The sequence below is a fragment of the Astyanax mexicanus genome, chromosome 6 (genome assembly GCF_023375975.1).
Source record: "Astyanax mexicanus isolate ESR-SI-001 chromosome 6, AstMex3_surface, whole genome shotgun sequence".
Lineage (NCBI taxonomy): Eukaryota > Metazoa > Chordata > Actinopteri > Characiformes > Acestrorhamphidae > Astyanax > Astyanax mexicanus.
Window position 1 is genome coordinate 18521684 of NC_064413.1, and position 20260 is coordinate 18541943.

The 20260-nt window shown below is 36.2% G+C and overlaps 2 protein-coding genes and 1 non-coding gene across 3 annotated transcripts; 1 reads left to right on the forward strand and 2 right to left on the reverse strand.

The window, feature by feature from the left end:
* Positions 1 to 29: 29 nt before the first annotated feature.
* Positions 30 to 7148, reverse strand: cfap418 (cilia and flagella associated protein 418). The gene is made up of 6 exons (XM_007228858.4): positions 6596 to 7148; positions 4508 to 4607; positions 3757 to 3815; positions 2446 to 2511; positions 1854 to 1949; positions 30 to 754 (listed from the first exon to the last, which is right to left on the reverse strand). Exons 1-6 carry the CDS (start codon positions 6736 to 6738, stop codon positions 595 to 597), a joined length of 624 nt encoding a protein of 207 aa, XP_007228920.2. The 5' UTR covers positions 6739 to 7148; the 3' UTR covers positions 30 to 594.
* A 1340-nt stretch (positions 7149 to 8488) lies between these two features.
* trnas-aga (transfer RNA serine (anticodon AGA)) lies at positions 8489 to 8570 on the reverse strand. The gene has a single exon. It is a non-coding gene; the product is annotated as a tRNA-Ser (tRNA).
* A 3773-nt stretch (positions 8571 to 12343) lies between these two features.
* On the forward strand, positions 12344 to 20260 carry LOC103028236 (tripartite motif-containing protein 16). The gene is given in 6 exon segments (XM_015603001.3): positions 12344 to 13466; positions 13694 to 13789; positions 14738 to 14971; positions 15802 to 15961; positions 16664 to 16720; positions 18139 to 20260. Coding segments are annotated over 6 exon segments (1560 nt in total). The 5' UTR covers positions 12344 to 12878; the 3' UTR covers positions 18564 to 20260.

Below are 20260 nucleotides of genomic sequence, written 5' to 3' on the forward strand. Positions count from 1 at the left end.
GTGGTAATGAGATACTGCACAATAATGAGAATGTTTAAAATATAGTTTATTTACAGTTACTCTATACACTAAATTCTTTGGTCTCTGTACAGTTTATCAGAGTAAAACAAGGATTTACCATAACAAATCAATAAATACAAAAGGTTTCAGAGATAATACAGGGCTAGACCGTCTACTAATTGACTCACTTATATATAAGTCACCTGGAATAAAACCTTTATACATAAACTAGTGATATACTTTGTGGCTAAACTGAGAAAAACTACACTTGGTTTGAATGTTTCCATAATGGTTTATGGTGTATGTAGAGGTAAAAGTTGTAATAAACAATAAAACTGAAAAAGATCTCTCATTAGTAACTTAAATAACATGCACACATTTGCTAATTAATTAACATTATAAAACTATGCATGTGTTACACATTAGTGCAGCCCATAATTAATGTGATTCATGTTAAAAAATTCAATACAAGGCGTTGAAGAGTGAGTGACAGAAAATGGCCAGCATCTTCTGACAATTAGAGAGCTTATCAGTACCGGTACTTTCATTCCTACTAAAACTGAATTGCTTGCTGCACCAGGGGCCGCCAGTTCATCATGCTCTGTGTTGTCCACAAACCCACTTTAGCTGGGGGTTATGCCTCAATTCAGAGAGGCTGTTGGCAGAGTACCAGCTGCACTGGCATGCATAAGCCCGAGCACCCTGCCGCCTCTTTAACTTGGCTCGTAACTTGGTGCGGTCTGGCATGTTGTTTCTACAAGAAATAAAACAGAACACATAACAGTAGGACTTAATATTTAACACAGCTGCTACTTTCCGTTCTTCTATGGGTCCAGGCTGAAAGAGTTTCTCCAATATTACTGCCCCGATTTACCTTTGTTGTGAAAGATCACACAAAGATATGAAGCCAAATGTCTAATGCTCGGCCGGTACAGTACAAGTTTGAACACACCTCATTACATTCAATGTGTTTTCTATCAATATTTTACATTGTAAAGTTAATACTGAAGATATTAAAGGTAGCAATTTAAAATACGGTTTATAAATAGTTTATAAAGGAGTTTATTAATGATGATAATTGTAAATTGATAATTGAAATACTTGATAATGGCTTTTTTAACATGTGAAATAAAATAATATGGAAAGTTTAAAAAGTCAGTTTAGGCGTTTAATATGTTATTATAGTCAAATGAATATATTTATTAACAGAAATGGTAATGATTAATGGAAAAGACAAAGTAAAATAAGCATCTAAATAGATCAGTATAAATTAATGTGGAATCACTATCTGGTACATGACAGGCAACTGTTGCTTTAATTAATAACCTTTAATGAACTCCTTTATACAATTTATAACTCTTTATAAGCTATTTATAAACAAGCCTTATTTTAGAGTGGTACCCATTAAAATTATGCAGGAACACATGAAATTATTCTGTAAAGAAAAAGGGGTAAAGAATATGTTTTATATTTAAGATTCTTCTTAGTAGCTCATTTATCTTTAAAGACAGATCTTGCACAGATCTGTATTTTCTCAGTCGCATCCTGAAGGAGTTCCTGGAGGTGCTGAACAATAGTTACTCCTTTTCCTTCACACTGTGAAGCTCCAGCTCATCCCAAATCACCTTAAATCACCATCTCAGCTGTGTTTAGGTCAGGGGATTGTGGACGACAACCTCTGAATACTTTTCATGTATTTAATATTAATCTACAATGTAGAAAATACATTAAATAATAAAAAAGCAATTAATGAGGAAGAGAATGTGTGGTACTGTAGTCACTTCAGTCGTTCAGAATGCATCACTACTGCCCTCTTCTGACTACTTATATTGACAAACATCACATGAACATACCTGAAAAACAGATAGTCACAGGAAGAGTCCCACTCATGATCATTAAACATGGCAATGCCGAAGTCGCAAGCCGTGCATCTTAGTTGGTCACATGCCCTGCAGGAAAAGATAAAGTGGAAAATATATTTGGACCTCATTTACACCTGGTTACGTCATGTGATCTGAATAGTATCTGGACTGTATCCTGATAAGATCATATCCACAGCATTTATACTTGGTTGACAAATGCATCTCAGATCCCCTTCTACACTGGTTTGAATTATCTGAATTGTATCTGTTTTATGTGCATCTTGGGTGTGTTTACACTTGCATTTTATCTGGCTTTGCTTGATTCAGATATGATCTTATACTCAAGATGCATGAAATGAAATACATTGTACTCTTGACAGAGACCTTACAAAACAATTCACAGGTTTACAGTTCAGGTAAATGAATACCTTAAAACACTTAACATGGCAGATCAGGCTGTCCTGCCAAGCAGCAAAAAAATATTTAATTATAAATGAAAATATTGCTGCAATATTGGATACAAGCATAAAACATCCACATCAAACTATTTATCAGGTTCTAACTATCAGGTTAGAACACTCACCTTTGTGAAATGCTTGTTCCGACACCACTGGTTACCAAGCTCCCACCCAGAAACACAGGGCAGCATCTGTACATACAACACAGCAGAACATTCATTCCTTAGCTAATTAGCTTCACTCCAGGTTTTGTTTTAGCCTTTAGCCGAGTTTTGGTAATGATACAGACAGCAAAAGATTAATTAGTATTAAATAGTACGGTAACTATATGTACATGGTGGAAATGTCCTGTGTATCTTGTTTATTGACAATTTGCATAATCAACATGACTGAACACCTGAGACACAAGAAAGCAAAATCCTAATTGTCAAAGTGGAAAAGCAGGTGAAATACTCAAGCAAGCACACCTTACCTGTGGCTACAAAATGTGTAGTATGTGGAAGATAAAATTACTAAAATGAGCAGGAACTCTGCAGGACGGGTGGTGGTGTTGGAGAAATTGGACATATACGTCTTTTAAAAAATTACAATACGTATTTTTTGCACTTAAAAGGCGCCCTTAAAATCCTTTAATTTTCCCAAAAATTGTCAGTGCGCCTTTTAAACCGGTGCACCTTGAGTTTGAATTTTAACAGTCAAGGAGCAGTAAAGCCACTTCAGTAAAGTGCAGCGATATACGATATACGTTTTTCCAGCAGTATTAGCATTAGCCGCTAACTGCACTAGGCAGTAGCTCTTTTGCTGTTCAGTTCCTGCACTGCTGGAACAGCATTAGGATTAGCCGCTAACTGTGCTAAGTGCTAGCTCTTTCGCTGTTCAGAGGAGAATATATCGGACTGTAGCCTTCCCGTTTATTGTGTTAAAACAACCTACGCGGGATGAACAGCTAGCTAATATCACTCTGGCCTACCGGAACACTCAGGGTTTCTCAGTGTAGTGCTGTCGGGCGGGTGGCATTAGCCACTAACTGTGGCTAGGACTAGCAGTTAGCAGCTAATACTAATGCTGCTGCTCCCAGCCTTAGTGGAAATCTAAGCTTACTGTAAATAAACAGAAGCGCTTTACTTACCCAAATAAACAGGTTTCAGGAGAGAAATCTGTGTAGATTTACATCCATCGCTCATTTGACTTTTTATTTTTTATTTTTTTTAAAGATTTGCACTTAAGTTTACTTAACTTAATTTAACTTAGCTTCCCTTAGCTTTACAGGCCGGTATTAGAAGGAAAACATGGCTACACCACTGTGCCTTACCATCCGGTGCGCCTTATGTATGAAAACAGACCAAAAAAAGACTCATTGATAGTGCACCGTATAGTGTAAAAAATATGGTACTTTTTATTATTTTATTTATTTATTATTATTTAAGTCCACTTACTTCTTTGAAGCTGTTTGAGGACAAGAATCCTTAGCATGGCTCCTCACTGTTGCAGGTATCTGTGAATATGCATTCAATATTAATTAGCAGCACGTTTAAGTTTCTTTGCACCAAAGAAAATAATCATAATCACATGCAATGTCCATACAGATGCTTAAACTGCCAGGAATTAACTTTGAGCATGTTTCCAGCATCTACTCACACTCATAATTCATAACCTGTTTCTACATTAGCTATGTTATTTGTTTGTGCTGTCTGGGTCGACCAGAGGAGGACGGGTTCTTCCACTTAGTGTGATGGGAGTTTTTCCTTGCCATTGTTGCCACCATCAATGTGGTGTTTACTTATAAGAGGCTTGGACCCATATCTCTGTAAAGCTGCTTTATAACAATATTTACTGTAGAATGTAATATTTAAATACATTTAAATTGAATTGTAATAAAATGCAATGGGATACTGTGGGTCAGTCACGCGTTTAACATGCCCAGCGCCAAACATCATTTGGGCTGTGGGTGATTATGAGTGGAACTCTGTTCTCTGAAGTGACACTGCACCATTCAAAATCTTTTGGTATGAACCAGATTATCATTTTTTATCCAGAACTCATGATTCACCATAACAGCAATGTTCACACATTTGCTGTGAAGCTTTCTCACAAGTGTAGACCTAAGCACACAGGGGACAAACCCCCTACAGAGGAGCTTCTTAAACAGTTCTTGGGTTACACACACAAAGACTTTCACCTACTCACATCTGAACTGCCAGTCTGGTCATCATCATCATCATTGTCGAGAATCTCCTGAAGCGCAGCCTCAATATCGTCACCATAGGCTTCATGTTTTCTCACAGGGCTGACATTAAATACACAAACACACAACTCAGAAAAAAACTGGCCATGCTAGCTAGACCTCTTCACATGTACAATAGGAGCTGATATAAATATTGCCCGTTATGTTTTCCTAAGCAAGGAGAGCAAATAAAAATGAGTCAGTATGTGGACTTGTTCTAAACAGTGTTTTTGTTTTATTTATGTTGTATTTATTTAAGATATTTTATAAGAATGATTCCAATTCCAATGTCTGAATGTACTTTATAATAAAGCTTATTTTCTCTTTAAAATGGTGCAATTGTATTATTATTTTAGTGGTCTACAATAAGTGGTCTTGAAATGACAAATAATATAATGTAATTAAAGTTAATATAATGTATAATATAATGTATAGTTTCTTCTGGAAAAATATATAATTCAAACAACAACAATAGAAAGGCTAACAAGCAATTAACACAACATTTTGTTTAGTGTTGTTGAACCATCAAAATTTATGCTGCCTTCAAGTGCTCCTTGGACTATGTTCCTACTTATGTAATACAACCTGCTCAAGCAGGTTTGATCATTAAAAAAGAGTGTTTAACAGAAGGTTGTTTATGTATTACTAAAAAGATATTTTCACTAAAATATTTAATAGGGGTCTCCTATATCATATCGTGCACAAAAATATTGCCAAAAATTGGACAAGATAAAAATTCTATATTGTGATCTTGCGATATTCTTAAAAACTTTTTTTTTTGTTTTGTTGTTACTGTGATTACTTTTAATTGTTTGTTTTTTAGTTTTATATACATTATATGCAGTAAATATTTTTTGTTGTTACATTACTTTTTTATTTATTACATTATACATTATTATTTTATACTAAAAATATATATATTTATACTAAGTAAAACTTTTATCTATTTTTTTACAGTAGTGTATTCTTTTTTTTTTATATAGGCATCGGCATATATATAACTAGTTATACGTGTAATATCGGATATTGCAGAAGCCCAAAATTTCCACATTGGTGCATCTATAGTTGATATATTTGGAATTACATTTTTTTCAGTCTTTTACTAACTTTATCTGAAACTGGAGGGTGACCAATAAAAATATCAATAATAGACCGGAGTATAAATACATTTATTACAAATTTAATTACAGACAGAGAAACTAGCTACATGTAAATTAATGGTAACATACAGCTCTGGAAAAGACCACTTAAAAATTACGAGTTTCTTTTCTGAGATTTTACCAATTAAAAACCTCTGGAATATAATTAAGAGGAAGTTGAATAATCACAAGCCATCAAACCAAGCTGAACTGCATGAACTTTTACACCAGGAGTGGCGGCATAAAGTTATCCAAAAGCAGTGTGTAAGACTGAATTTGGCTATTTATAGGTATATGTTTGAGTAAAATGAACAATGTTCATTTTACTCAAACATATACCTATAAATAGCAAAATCAGAAAACTGATTCACAAACTGAAGTGGTCTCTTAATTTTCTTAAGAGCTGTATAACTAGCCAAAATTAGTCCTGAGTGCAAATCTTTAGCTAACCTATAATTAGATATGCAACTTGAATCCATGGCTGAAATTAGAATTTATATTAGTAAACTGACTAAATACATATTAGCTAGTAAAATCTGCGTTAGAACTGTGTTGCTGGTATTATTTTAGGATTTTAAAACAGATTATCATACAGCATCAGAATGATACCTACACTTTTAGCTAACCTAGGTAGCCTAGCTAGACACATAGCTAGTCAGTTAACTTAGCTGGTCAGCTTAGCTGAGTAACACTATCAACATATCTGTGTGTAATAAAGCATACAGCTGGGTGATACAGCACGGTAAGCAGCGTCTGTGACTCTTGTTAATACAGTCTGTTCTGGATAAAGCTGTGTATCTGGCCGTTAGTCTGATAATGTTCATGGAGCAGCAGCTAGGTAAACAGTTAGCCCTGTATCAGCAGCCCGTGTATCAGTGCAGCTCCTGTGAGTACAGTAATAATAATACAGACCTGCTCAGGGACTCCTCGCTCCTCCGTACTCTGAGATTCTCCGGCTTCAATTTAATCTCACGCGCAGGCCGAGCGGAAACTGAAGCATTTCGACAAAACTTCTCTTCAACCTCGTCCAGCAAATCGTCCAAATTATCCGCCATGATTGAGGTCGTGTCTCAATCCTCACCTCCGTTTGTTACCTTCACTACGCGTTCTTCAAGGGGACAGCTGGGGTTGCCATGTTCACGGTTTTCTCTAAGTAAGTTTCATGTGAAAACGGTTTAATACTTAGATAATAAAAAAAACCTAAATAAAAATGTGGAATATGTAGGTTATACTGTTTATGGTGTCTGAAGGTCGCCGAGACCAGTGTTCTGACGAGTGTATATTTAAACATAAAAGTGCCAGAAAAAGTACCATATTTGTGCTACGTTGCCAAACCGTGCTACCCTAGCATATGATTTAACTGTAAAAAAAACTAAAGACGCAACATATTAGAGCATGTTCTCAGTAGAAGTCCCAGTAGATATAGGTTAGTGTTTTTGCATAGCATAAATCACTGAATCATGCTAAAGTTATGACAATAAGAGGTTATTACAGACTGCTTTTCTTTTATTATTATTTTTATTTATTATTAATAATTTCCATTTACACTTTTGCGCAATGACCGTGAGTCCAGGTTGTTTAATGCACCAAAAATATATTTATTATTAAAAAAAAAAAAAACACGGAAATAATCAAAATGTGTAGATCAGCGCATGCGCAGTACATTTAGGAAGCACGTATTGATGGGTAGCATAACTCGACAAAACACGGGCAGAAGTCTCAGTAGGATATTTGGAAAGCCTAAATCAGTATATCAGGGTTCAGCTAAGGTAATAGGGCTGATTATAGCCAGTTTTTGTATTTTCTCTTGTCTTATTATTTTCTTAATAGTTAGCAACACAGATTTACCATAAAACACATGAAAACATGCTGATAAGAAGAACATATGGATAGGTAGCACAACTGGACAGAACACTGGTATACGCCCATATATACAGTGCAAAATAAGTATGCAATTTAGTTAGCACTGGCAACTCAAACTAAGTTTTCCCAAGAAATAATAATATTCACATGCAAACTGACAGTTTTTCTTAAATTATTTAAATCTACGCCTGGTTTCCTGCAGATGCTGGGCTACTTTCGGGAGGTAAGTTTTAATGTAGACGTTAAGGCATTATGATGGTCTTGGCAACCTAGAGTTTATTCAGTTAACTAAAGAAATGCTTAAACAGAAGTTGTTGTTTTTACTCTTTCCACAAAGCTGTTTGTATAATATATTATTTCAGAAATAATTGCGATTAATTATATTTTGTCATTTTAAGACCAATTATGATAATATTGTGTGAGAGATACACAATCCAGGGAGTAGGGCGCGAAGAGAGGGAGGTTGCTGGAATCGGTAACGTCCAGGTAGGCGCTGTAACCATAGAAACACAGGAGCCTTTCTGTCTAACTAACATACAACTGCAGAAATAAATAAATGAAGAAATATGGTGATACGTAAATAAACAAAAATGGAGAAATAAACAAATAAATGTAAAAACGTTTAAATAAATAAATAAGTAAATAAATAAATAAATGCATATATATATATAAATAAATACATTTATATAAAAATAAATATAAAATTGTATGTATTAATTAATTAATTTATGCATACAATTATGTATTCCTTTATTTATTCATTCATTGTGCATTTATTTATTTTTAAGTTACTTGTAATTTTTCGTTCTTCAAAACAGTTTAACACCCGTACAGAAGTCCCAATTATTTACACATTAACATGTGCATAATTATAAACTGTTATATATTACTAATACATCGTTAAAGTTGTTTCAATTAAGGATAAGTAAAACAAAAGTGATTCGTTGTCGGCAGGATTCGAACCTGCGCGGGGAGACCCCAATGGATTTCTAGTCCATCGCCTTAACCACTCGGCCACGACAACACGAACACTATGCTCACCAAGACGGTATTTGAAGACATGTCGTATGTGTCACTGATTTTAGTGTTAATTCTAATTTAGATTATTTGGAACATTCCAGAAATGGAGTAGTTAAATACTAACACTTAATAGTGAACTTTAGGTAGATTCGTAGACATATTCTTGAACCCGTGGTGAAGATTTTTAAAGCAGGGGGAAGAAATAAGTTATATGTGCAATTACAGGCCGCAGAATCTGTAATAAAACAAATAATGAAATATAACGTTACTACTTATAATACATTTTCTTGATTACTATCATTTAACGTTACACATAATTTTACTAGAGTTACAATCTTTATCTATCTTTGACAGTGTTGTGTAAACAAAGATTTTTACAAAATGCCTCTTAATATTATAACTTACTCCTTCATTACGGTAACTGATTCCTGACAAATTAAACACACAGACTTACCTCTGAAATGAATTTTCCTAGCGCGACTGCATCTTCCGCATTCGCTGTTTATTTTTCCGATTCTTTGGAGTTGCCATGTTCTCCCAAAAAGTACATTAATGTAGCCATAAATAACGAAGGAAAGGAGATGGGGAGCGATTTAAATTGGGTTTATATGATAGTGACACCCAGTGGTCAAATCTTGATTCTCACATTATAAAAACCTACTTATAGCCAACCTTTAATTTATTTCTAAAATGCGTCGCGGGATACTCCAAAAAAGGAAATGGGCCACAAATGGTCTTCTTCCTCTAAAATCCACTTTTTCTTGTTCTTTGTGAAATACTATAGGTCTCTTTGAGATGTTTATGCATGCTGCATATGAAACTGTTTTCACAGGGGGTTCTCACACCTGTAGTTCGTTTCTCTGGTCTGAATCAGTTGATGAGTTTGTTACTTTCTACGTTTTCTGCCTTGTTTGGTCTGGTTTCACACAGGCATGAATATCTCTGATTGGTCAAATATAAATATAAATATAAATATAAATATATGAAAAATAGTGAATATAGCGAGAAGATTCTGTGTTCCAGCGCATATATCTGAGCTTTAACACTGAACGCTGAAATACTGCGCTTTTAAAAACGTGTTTGGACGTGCAGCTCAGATGTAAACATAGTAAACCAAGTCACGCAGCTGTGAGAAGTGAACACAGCACACACCGTGTGTGCATGGACACAGCGCTTGTTCATAGCTGTGGTAATTAGCGTTAACTGGTTAATATATCGGTTTAGCTTAAATAGTTAGTTTGGGACTGGACCGAGATCACCTCTTCTAGCAGGTCTTAGTCCGGATCCACACTCGAGTATGATTACAGTTTTCACACCTGCTCAATCGAACTGCACTAAAGTTACAAAAGGACCAGAGTTTTAACTGGACCAAATAGTGCTGGTGTGAAAACGGTCTTAGCCTCCACCATCATTAGACATTGGTTTAATATGATAGCAGTTGGATATTCTTCTTTAATACGAGAAATCTGCCATTTGCCATTCTTTTTATAGGTCTCTTGATGTCATCCTGCGGTTGCTGACTGACATAAGTTGACGGTCAATCTCAAGACCTGATCCCCACTGAAAAAACTCTTAATTTAATCATGTAAGATGTAAGTTGGTCACAAGCTATCAAACAAAACTGAACTGCTTGAATTTCTGTGCCAGGAGTAGAATAAGGTCACCCAAAAGCAGTGTATAAGACCATACCAAGCATACCAAGAAGACGCATGAAAGCTGTGATAAAAAATATTGATTTCTGAACTTAACCATTGTTGTTTCTAAATGAATATGAACTTATTTTATATGCAATATATATTGAAAGCACTGTAACTTTCTCATGTTTTGCAAGTAAATGCTCTAAATGACAATGGGAGAAACGTATGTTATTTTTACTCAAATATATACCTATAAATAGTAAAATCAGAGAAACTTGTGCTTGGGTTGCTCTGTCTCTCTCTCTCTCTCTTTCTCTCTCAGGGCTGTGACCTTTGGAGGGGCAGGTGCTCAAAGTCAAAAGGGGGCACAATGAAGCACAAATTTAAAACACTATACAGAAACATAACTTACAATAAAACCAGTTGATTTGTGAGGTTACTGTGGTGTTAGTGTAAACTACAAATAAACAGAAGTCACGTTAGAGCAGTGTTTCTCAACCCTGTTCCTACATATTCCCACTGTTATGCATATTCTAGAGCTAGCCCTTTAAATATTAGCTGATCAGTTGGAACAGGTGGAAAATACACAATTTTAGGGCAGTGGCAGGGTTAAGTATTGTACTAAATTCTGGCTATCCACAACATCCAGCTTCTAGCTAACTAGTTAGCTAAATTAATTTTCGTTCATTATAGCTCAGTAAGTCCTGCAATCCTAAATTAATAAACACAATTTAAAAATATAATAGTTATTGGCTGATCAGGCACATCAGGGTAAGTTAAACACTACATTTAACGTTATATTTTTTTCTCAAACCATGACTGCGTATTTTTTTATAAGTTAGCTAATTCCAAAGTTAAGCTAACTGACTAGACACAAGCTACATTTTATTAAACACACAGTAGGTTTGATTTGTGTATTTTTAACCAGCTATCATAGTGCTGGACGATATGGCCAAAATTAATATAACGATATATTCCTTAAATTTCGGTCGATACGATATAATTTCGATATCTATCTATCGGAAATCTGTACCTACTACTGTCTGAAAATTTAATTTAAGCCTTTGAAACCTCCTTTCACAAAAACTTTAATACTTTAGAAATAAAAGTAGTCAAAATAAATCAATGCTCAATATTATTTGCATATAGCAAAATAATAACATGACATCCCTGTCAAACATAAGCCTATATAACTATTACCAATAAAAATAACTTTAAATTACAACAGAGGCAGAGCTTCTTATTCTTTGTGAACAAATTTAACAGATTAAAACAAAAGTGTTTCAACTAGGATATAGAATACAAGAAGCCTTTATACACATAAAAGCAACAAGGTTTTCCCGTCAAATAAACAAACCTACAGGCTTTATCAACTATGAATAACTTAGTTACAACATAAGCTATAAAAGTGCTTCAGTCAGTAACGTTATAAGAAAAATATTGTATGTAGTGGAGTTGCTTGAAGTGGTGGAACAGATTAGATGTATTAACATTACCGCTGCTGGTCGGCTGCACTCTCCGGCACAATTTGCAGCAAAGCGGCAAGGAAGCGGACCCGCGGCCGAGCGAGCGGACCCGCGGCCGGCCTCGAGGATCCGGGGCCGACCGAACCGAGTCTACCTTAGCCTTGGATCCGCTCGTCCCGGCTCCGCTTGGCTCCAGCGCGAGACATTTTTGCTGCGTAGCGAAGCTACGAACCCGAGCCTAGCCATTTTAACCTAGCCTTGCCTAGCCTAGCCTAGCCTATTTGGCTACGTGCCTGTGTGGTTACGTCATCACGCACTGACGTAGCCCAGCTACGGGGGCTGAATGTGTTGAGCTCTGGGGCGAGCTAACGCCAGTAAAAAACACCTGTCCGTGATTCTAATACATATCGATATACCACAAAACTGATATCACCGTTATTGAAACATTTCTTATCGCGATAAATACCGATATCGAATTATTGTCCAGGCCTAAGCTATCAGAAACATCTCTCATCACAGTTTATAATGGTTAGCTATCGTTACCTTTCTTATAAGTCTCCGTATATCCATATTAGATTTAACGTCAGCTGCTGCAACGCCCCGCTGCCTAAATTTCAGGCGAGGGGGGCTTCCCAACTTCCTGACTCTGCTCGGTAAAACCGAAAGCTGATTGGCTGTTTCTCCTAAAAGGCGGAACTTTATCCTTGAACCGGCTCCATGATTGGCGTTAAGAAATTAACACAGCAATCAGTGCCCTGGCTCCCAATTATTACTGTTTTTCATTTATTTAATATAACTCTGGAAATTGACGGGAAAATACGAGAAGACGGTGAGAAAGAGGGGTAAAATACAGTAGTTTCCAGGCAAAAACGGGTATTACTTTCACACATACACTTACAAAAAAATTATTGATAAAAGGGCACTTTGGGCAATAAGAGCCAAAGGGCAGGTGCTCTAAGCTCTCCCTCCTGTGTACATGCCTGCTCGCTCGCTCTCTCGCTCTCTCTCTCTCTCTCTCTCTCTCTCTCTCTCTCTCTCTCTCTCACACACACACACACACACACACTCTTTCTCTCTCTCTCTCTCTCTCTCTCTCTCTCTCTCTGAAATAAGGAATCATAAAGCCACTCCTTTTCCTCAGTTCAGAGAAAATGAAACTGATCTCGGGAGTGCTGCTTTCTCTCTCTCTCAGCCTGTGAGATAAGGAAAATGGCAGAGGCCAGTATTTTAGATCAGGATCAGTTCAGCTGCCCAGTCTGTCTGGATCTGCTGAAGGATCCAGTAGCTCTTCCCTGTGGACACAGTTTCTGTATGGTGTGTATTAATGGCTGCTGGGATCTGGAGGATCAGAGGGGGATCTACAGCTGCCCCCAGTGCAGAGAGACGTTCACTCCGAGGCCTGTTCTACGCAGAAACAACATGCTGGCTGAAGTGATAAAGAAACTGAAGAAGACAGAACTCCAAGCTGCTTCTCCTGCTCACTGTTACGCTGGAGCTGGAGATGTGGAGTGTGATTTCTGCACTGGGAGAAAACTCAAAGCCGTCAAGTCCTGTTTGATGTGTTTGGCCTCGTTTTGTGAAGCTCATCTTAAACCACACTATGAGGTTCCTTCCTGGAAAACGCACAAGCTGGTCAAAGCCTCCACACGACTTCAAGAGAAGATCTGCTCTCAGCATGAGAAACTGATAGAGATCTACTGTCGCAGTGACCAGCAGTTAATCTGTTATTTGTGTACCATGCATGAACACAAGGGTCACGATACAGTAGCAGCGGTAGCAGAAAGAACTGAGAGACAGGTGAGATCAACAATCCTTCAGAATCATTATATATTTATTATAACTTAAAGTGGCTAATAAGAAATAGGATGTTGGTAAGAATGTTTTACACAAGGCTTTACTTTCTACTTCCAAATCATTAAGAATGCAGAATAGTAAGCGGTTTTCAGTAAGAAATAACACAAAAAAACTGTGAATGTTTCATCATATTAAATATTAACCATTGCATCTTTTATTGCTTTTTGCAGGGTCAGCTAAAAGAGATACAATCAAAATATCAGCAGATGATCTAGGAGAACGAGGAAAAGCTGCAGGCACTGAAACAGACAGTGGACACTCTTAAGGTAAGTTAACTACTTAGTAAAGAGGTATTTTTTATGTTTTACTTTGTTATGTGTAAAAACATAATTTGGAATAGTAATCATATTGAAGAATAAATGTTTCCACTTAAATTATACCACAGTTTGTTTTGACCCTGCAATGTGATTGGCTGAGAGGCGTTCTATGAGTGTCATTATCAGCCGGTAACGCACTTTAACCAAAGCTCTCCATGCATTACTTCCCCACATAAGGGTAACTACCAACGATGCAGCGCTTACAAACCAAACAGTGCAGCTACAAACAGAGCAGCAATGGAACAATTTTAACTCTCGGAGTGTTTATAACCAAACAGATAATATTTTCTCTCTCACTTTAACTCAAAATCTTTTATTAAACAGCGATAATGAAACTGTGGTATATTCGCAATAATACACTTGAGGACTGTGGCCTCGTTCCTTTGACTGCAACACAGCAGTGCCAATATTACACGTTATAGCAATCCGTCTCATGTATTATTGCTTAATTGTTCAGCAGATAAAGTCAGTCTCATAGTATAGTCGATAATTGCACATGCACTTTGCATTTCCTTCCTGTGCATGGTTTCCAGATTAGTTTTTACTAACAAATTGTAGGTAATTTGAAAATACCACCATGGGTGGAAACAATAAACTTGTGGGATATGTCAACAGTTTTGACTTTTTTTTTTAGTGTGTAATGAAAATGCATTTTCTTAAAGTGTGTATTGATTCTGTTGTTAAATAACGGGCCAGATTTTTAAAATAATATCCCAAAGTGGACACTACATTTTTAATTGTTAGTTGATTCCTCCTCTTACACAAAATTCTTCACCCAGATAAATTGTTTGTGTGACAATTTTTAACCCAAAATCAAATCAGTGCTAATGCCTCTGGCTCTGTCATTGTGAGTTATAAATGTGCCTACATCTGCTCTTTGTGTGTGTTTCCTAACAGCGTTCTGCACAGACAGCAGTGGAGGATAGTGAGAGGATCTTTACTGAGCTGATCCGCTCCATTGAGAAAAGGAGCTCTGAGGTAACAAAGCTGATCAGAGATCAGGAGAAGACTGAACTGAGTGCAGCTGAAGCAATCCTGGAGCAGCTGGAGCAGGAGATCACTGATCTAAAGAGTAGAAACTCTGAGCTGGAGCAGCTTTCACACACAGATGATCACGTCCACTTCCTCCAGGTAACAAACACTGTCTGATATAATACTGATAATTCTAATAAATTAATCAACCAATTAACCTTTATTTTTACTTGAAAGTACATTCAGGGCAGCCCTCATTATTAATGTAGCTGAGCATTTACAAAAACAGGGATTGACATGATAAAGAAAATAATAACTACAGTTAATCATTTTAAAGTAGATCAAAATAAAAATAGAATTAGAAAAAAAAACAATAATAATAATAATAATAATAATAATAATAATAATAATAATAATAAAACCTGGTTTAATTGATTAGAAATTAAGAAGATATGTTTAACACAACAAAAAACTGATAACTTAAGATAAAACTAACTTTTAAATAGTACAATATATATATATATATATATATATATATATATATATATATATATATATATATATATATATATATATATATATATATATAATTAATAGTAAAAAGCAATAATACATAACTGTTAAAAAAAAAAATAAAACAAGGAAAGAAATAAAAAGAAAATAAAGAACTAAGAGAAGAACTAAAATAAAAAAATAAATTTAAGAATAAATTAGATTAAGTAAAACAGGTACAGGCTGTCTAAAGGTGGTTAGATATTAAAAATTTACAAATAATTTAGTGACTCTAGTGAGCTGAGTTTTAGAGTTTCCTGTAGTGAATTCCAGCTCGCTTGTGCACTGTAGCTAAAAGCAGATTTTCCCAGTTCATTAAAAACTCTTGGAACCTGACAGCTGGTCCAGTCACTAGAGCGAGTCAGATAATGAATTACTTTTTTGTTTATTTATACTACGTATTTTTTTTTCATTTACTGCTATTACTATCTCTGTAGAGTTTCCAGAATCTCTGTGTCTCGTCTGGATCCAAGCAGATACACAACATTTATGTCCATCAACATCTCTCATTTGATGAGTTGATCAGATCTGTATCTGAGCTGAAACAGCAGGTAGAGGACTTCTGTAAAGAAAAGTTCTACACAATGTCTCCACACGGTAAGATGAGCTGGGACGCTGTCATATGTGATGTAGGAAATAAATGCTTCATAGATTCATGAATTTATTACTCAGCTCTGGTCTTGACACAAGAAGTCATAAAAGTGCTTCCCCAACTGCACTATAAGCTACAACCACAGTCTCCTTAATTTTCAAAAGGATAATGCTCACACACCTATAGGTTTCCAAAAATGTCTCCACCAAATTGTCAAATTGCCAAACTTTCTTGGTCTATCACCAACCGATTGTTAATAGGGCCTGCTGTAATGCCAGCTTTGTGAGCCTGAAAGTGTGCAGGATCTACAACCACATCTACAACATCTGTGAATAAATATGTTGAAGGATGTCAAATAGAAACCTCTATACTGCCATGCCCAAAAGTATCCCATCTAGTACTCAGTCTAGAGGTGGTACTAGAGCCTCCTTTTATGTACAGTTTTTCTTAATAAACTTACCCTTTGGCTCTAAAATTATTTGTCATACTGATATTTTTCCAATTATCAAACAATAATACAATTGGCAATCAAGTTTTACCGATAACAGGCCATGAGTCATTTACATATCTGTGTAGGAATTATGCTCCACTCTTCTTTACAGGATTGTTTTAATTCAGACACATCTACAACTAGGCTTAATCTTTGTCATGGGAAGCTGACATTTTGTTTTCTAGCTGCTAATTTTTACCGTACTCTGTCTCCACAGCTGCAGCAGTTCAGATTTTTTCATCAGAACCTAAAACGCGAGAAGACTTTCTGAAATGTAGGTGAAACACAAACATGCACACACACAATTACTAATTACTAATGTCTACCTTTTTTTAGTCTTTGGGCCCTATTTTAATGATCTAAAGCACACTTGGTAATTGCGCTTTGCGCCGCTGGATTTAGGGGCGTGTCCTGTGTCTTTGGTATCGTAAGGGCGCGAAAAATGCGCCTTGCGCAGCTCCAATGGTGCAAAGGGCGTGTTTTAATTCCCTTAATTATTCATGGTTGTGTTTTGGGCGTAACATGAAATCAACCAATCGGTGTGTCAATATCCATCCCATTTAAGAGAAGGTGCACACTGACTTCTGTTCATTCCTATTTTAAGAGTGCACAGGAGACTGTGTGTCTGTGCTGTGAAGATACACCAGCAGCTAATAAAAGGAAGAGTAAAGTTATTTTATTCTCTATTTTGTTTATTGTTTATGTAGAAACTGGGTTTACAACACTGAAAATTAACCAAGCAATCAACCATTATTTACACTGGAGGGGGACCCACATTTACAAAGCCGCTGAGCATTTACAGTTTAAAAGGGATAAAAATACTTAAAAACTGACGAAAATATAAAATATAAACATAAAAAAGGAAAAATAGGACATTTTAAAAAGATCATAAAAATTTACATAAAAAGTAAAGAACTTATATCTTATGAAGAAAAAAACTAATTTGATCAATACAATAATAAAAATTAAAATAATATAAAATATAAACTCATTAAAAAAAAAGAATTTAAAACAATCACAGGCTTTCTGATAGTGTGCAGAATAATAAAAGTTTCAGTTTCAGTTAGTTTCAAACCATTGAAACAGCTCACCAAAACCTCAACCTATCCTTTATATTTGACAATATTTGATTAACTTTATAGGTCCTTACTAATCGTATTATTTGTAGCCTCGTGCTGAATTCAGCTCCGCGCTGCAAAACAGAAAGAGAGAGAGCGAGAAAGAGAGAGAGAGGCGCAGGGCATTTTGCCTGATTTCTCTTATACCATGAATTTTACTACACTTGATCCGACCTTATTTATTAAAACATTTTTTTAAGAAAACCGAGGTAATCCCGTGTGCAATGCCGCACGCGCTGCTAAGCTTCGCTCTGCGTGCCTGCAACATTTTAGAGCACTAGACAAGATTTTACGAACACTAACATATAGCTTTATGTTTCTGTGTATTTCAATTGTTTTAAGTTTTATATAATTGCCGGGCAGCACCAGACGTCAGGGTGACAACGTACGATGGCAAAGCGCCAAGCTACACGTGTTTTTTAGTCTTTGTGTTTCTGAACTGTCCTAGATCACTTGTACCTTATGTTGATTGTGTTTCTGTTTTTATTTTATTTGGTTTTGTGTTAGATAATATAGTAAATATTTCTCTTTGTAATGTTGTGATAACTAAACTCTTTGCTTTTTTTGTCCTTAGATTTCTGTCGACTGACTCTGGATCCAAACACGGCATGTCAGTACCTTATTCTGTCTGAAAAGAACAGAGTGGTGAAAAGCAGTCAGAGAGCTCAGCAGTATCCTGCTCATCCAGAGAGATTTGACTACTACTTGCAGGTTCTGTGTAAGGAGAGTGTGAATGCACGATGTTACTGGGAGGTTGAGTGGAGCTGTAGTCAATCTTTGTACATATCAGTGTCATATAAAGGGGTTGGCAGGAAAGGGAGTGGTAATGAGTGCAGGTTTGATGCTAACAATCAGTCCTGGAGTCTGCAGACTTCTCCTCTCTCTTTCTGGCACAACAACATTAAGACTAATATCTCAGCTCCACCACCCTCCAAAATAGGAGTGTATGTGGATCACAGTGCAGGGATACTGTCCTTTTATAGCGTCTCAATACAATGACCCTCCTACACACACTCCACACCACATTCACTCAGCCCCTTTTCGCTGGATTCTGGCTTTCTTATGATTTAACGGTGACATTATGTGAACCAAAATGAACAGCTTTGATATGTTCAGACGTTAAAGGTCTCATTCCATCATTTTTCATTCATTTTAAAATGTCTAGTTGTGGTCTCTAGTATGAATGAATGTCAAGTGAGCCATTTTTTCTTTCTATTTAGCCCTGCCTTAGATCACTGAATTAGAGGTCTCTGAAGAAAGACAGATTTTGACTCTTGCTCATGAATATTCATACATAAAAATATATCGCCTCTGATTGGCTAACAGCACTGCAGCAGAGAACGCCTACTTGCCTTCCCCCACAGTCAGATTTACAGCTCTAAAACTCAAATGAAAAAATGTTTTCAGAGATACAGCCTTAGTCATAAAGAAAAAGCACTGAGTGCTAAGTAAAGTTAACCCTTTAAAATGTACTTATTGTCAGACTCGAGCGGACCCTTAAACTCTTACCGTAGACTTTCAGAGATTCGATGCTTGGGCAGTTTCACCACATCGAAGCCCCATATCGAGTCCGCTCTATATCATTAAATCTGAGTGCTAGTGTTAACCTAGAGTTGCTTACACAAGATAGCTAATGCTAACTATCTCTGTAAACAGAGCTGTTAGCTCTTCCTTAGCTATAGCTCCTAATGCTCTAGCCCGGGTTCAGTGCCGCTTGTGGGCGGTCCTGAGCCGAGGTGGAAGAGGCCATGAAGTCACTGGTTGACATTAGACACCCTAACTTCTCTCTGATCAACTTGTATTTCTGAGGATTTTCTCTTCAACTAGCTACTGCAGACAGTGGAGGCTGAAGAACAGTTTCATATGCAGCATGCATACACAACTCAGAGACCTATAGTATTTTAGCAAGAACAAGAAAAAAAGGATTTTTTGCGGAATGAGACCTTTAAAACCGTATCACCCTATTGGTGATATTTTGTGATAACCAGGGAAAATTCACTCTTGGAGATGGGAAGGGGGAGTAAAACTAGTAGAAAGAACAGTTTAATGTGTACACAAAATCACACTAAACTAAAACATATATGAGGCTTAAAAATGTTGCACCTCTGGATTTAATGCTTGATTAACTGATACAATATCTGTATATAAACGATTATGTTTTAATACCCTTTTAATACCCATTATGACATCACTGGTATAAAATAGGGCAGCAACTAATGATTATTTTAGTAGTAAACTAATCTGATGAACAAATATTTTTGCGATGTCCTCCATCTCTGCTTGTTGTGGGTACAGCTCCTGTTTCTAGCTTTCTCTATCGCTTTTTTGAAATTTTTTTTGTGTTCTGTTGTGATTGGGCACTTTTGGAGATGTTGGCGGTAGGAGGTGAGTGTAAACTGTTCGACGAGGCTGTTACCCTTTTTCCATTTTGTCTCTATCCACAGTAATTTGTGTAGTGCTAGTAATTGATGATTACTCTACAATGAACAATTGGAGTCAACTAATTTTTGTAGATTATATCGACTAGAATAAGTGTTAATTCAACCAAGGGTTAAGCAGTCACACATTTGTTTTTCTCTGACTATAGAGTTTATGTTTGTTTATTCATTTTTGTTCCTCACCAAGTATGTATGCTTGTAAACTCGTTTAATACTTTATTGTTGAAATTTAAATAAACGGTGATGGATAAAAGCATG

What these genes read in the sequence shown, in the direction of transcription:
- cfap418 (XM_007228858.4), bottom strand. Translation starts at nt 6,738, where the DNA reads ATGGCGGATAATTTGGACGATTTGCTGGACGAGGTTGAAGAGAAGTTT. An exon ending in ACCAGACTGGCAGTTCAGAT is followed by an intron (nt 3,816 to 4,507) that starts GTGAGTAGGTGA and finishes GCATATTCACAG; the next exon opens with ATACCTGCAACAGTGAGGAG. An exon ending in CCTCAAACAGCTTCAAAGAA is followed by an intron (nt 2,512 to 3,756) that starts GTAAGTGGACTT and finishes TTGTATGTACAG; the next exon opens with ATGCTGCCCTGTGTTTCTGG.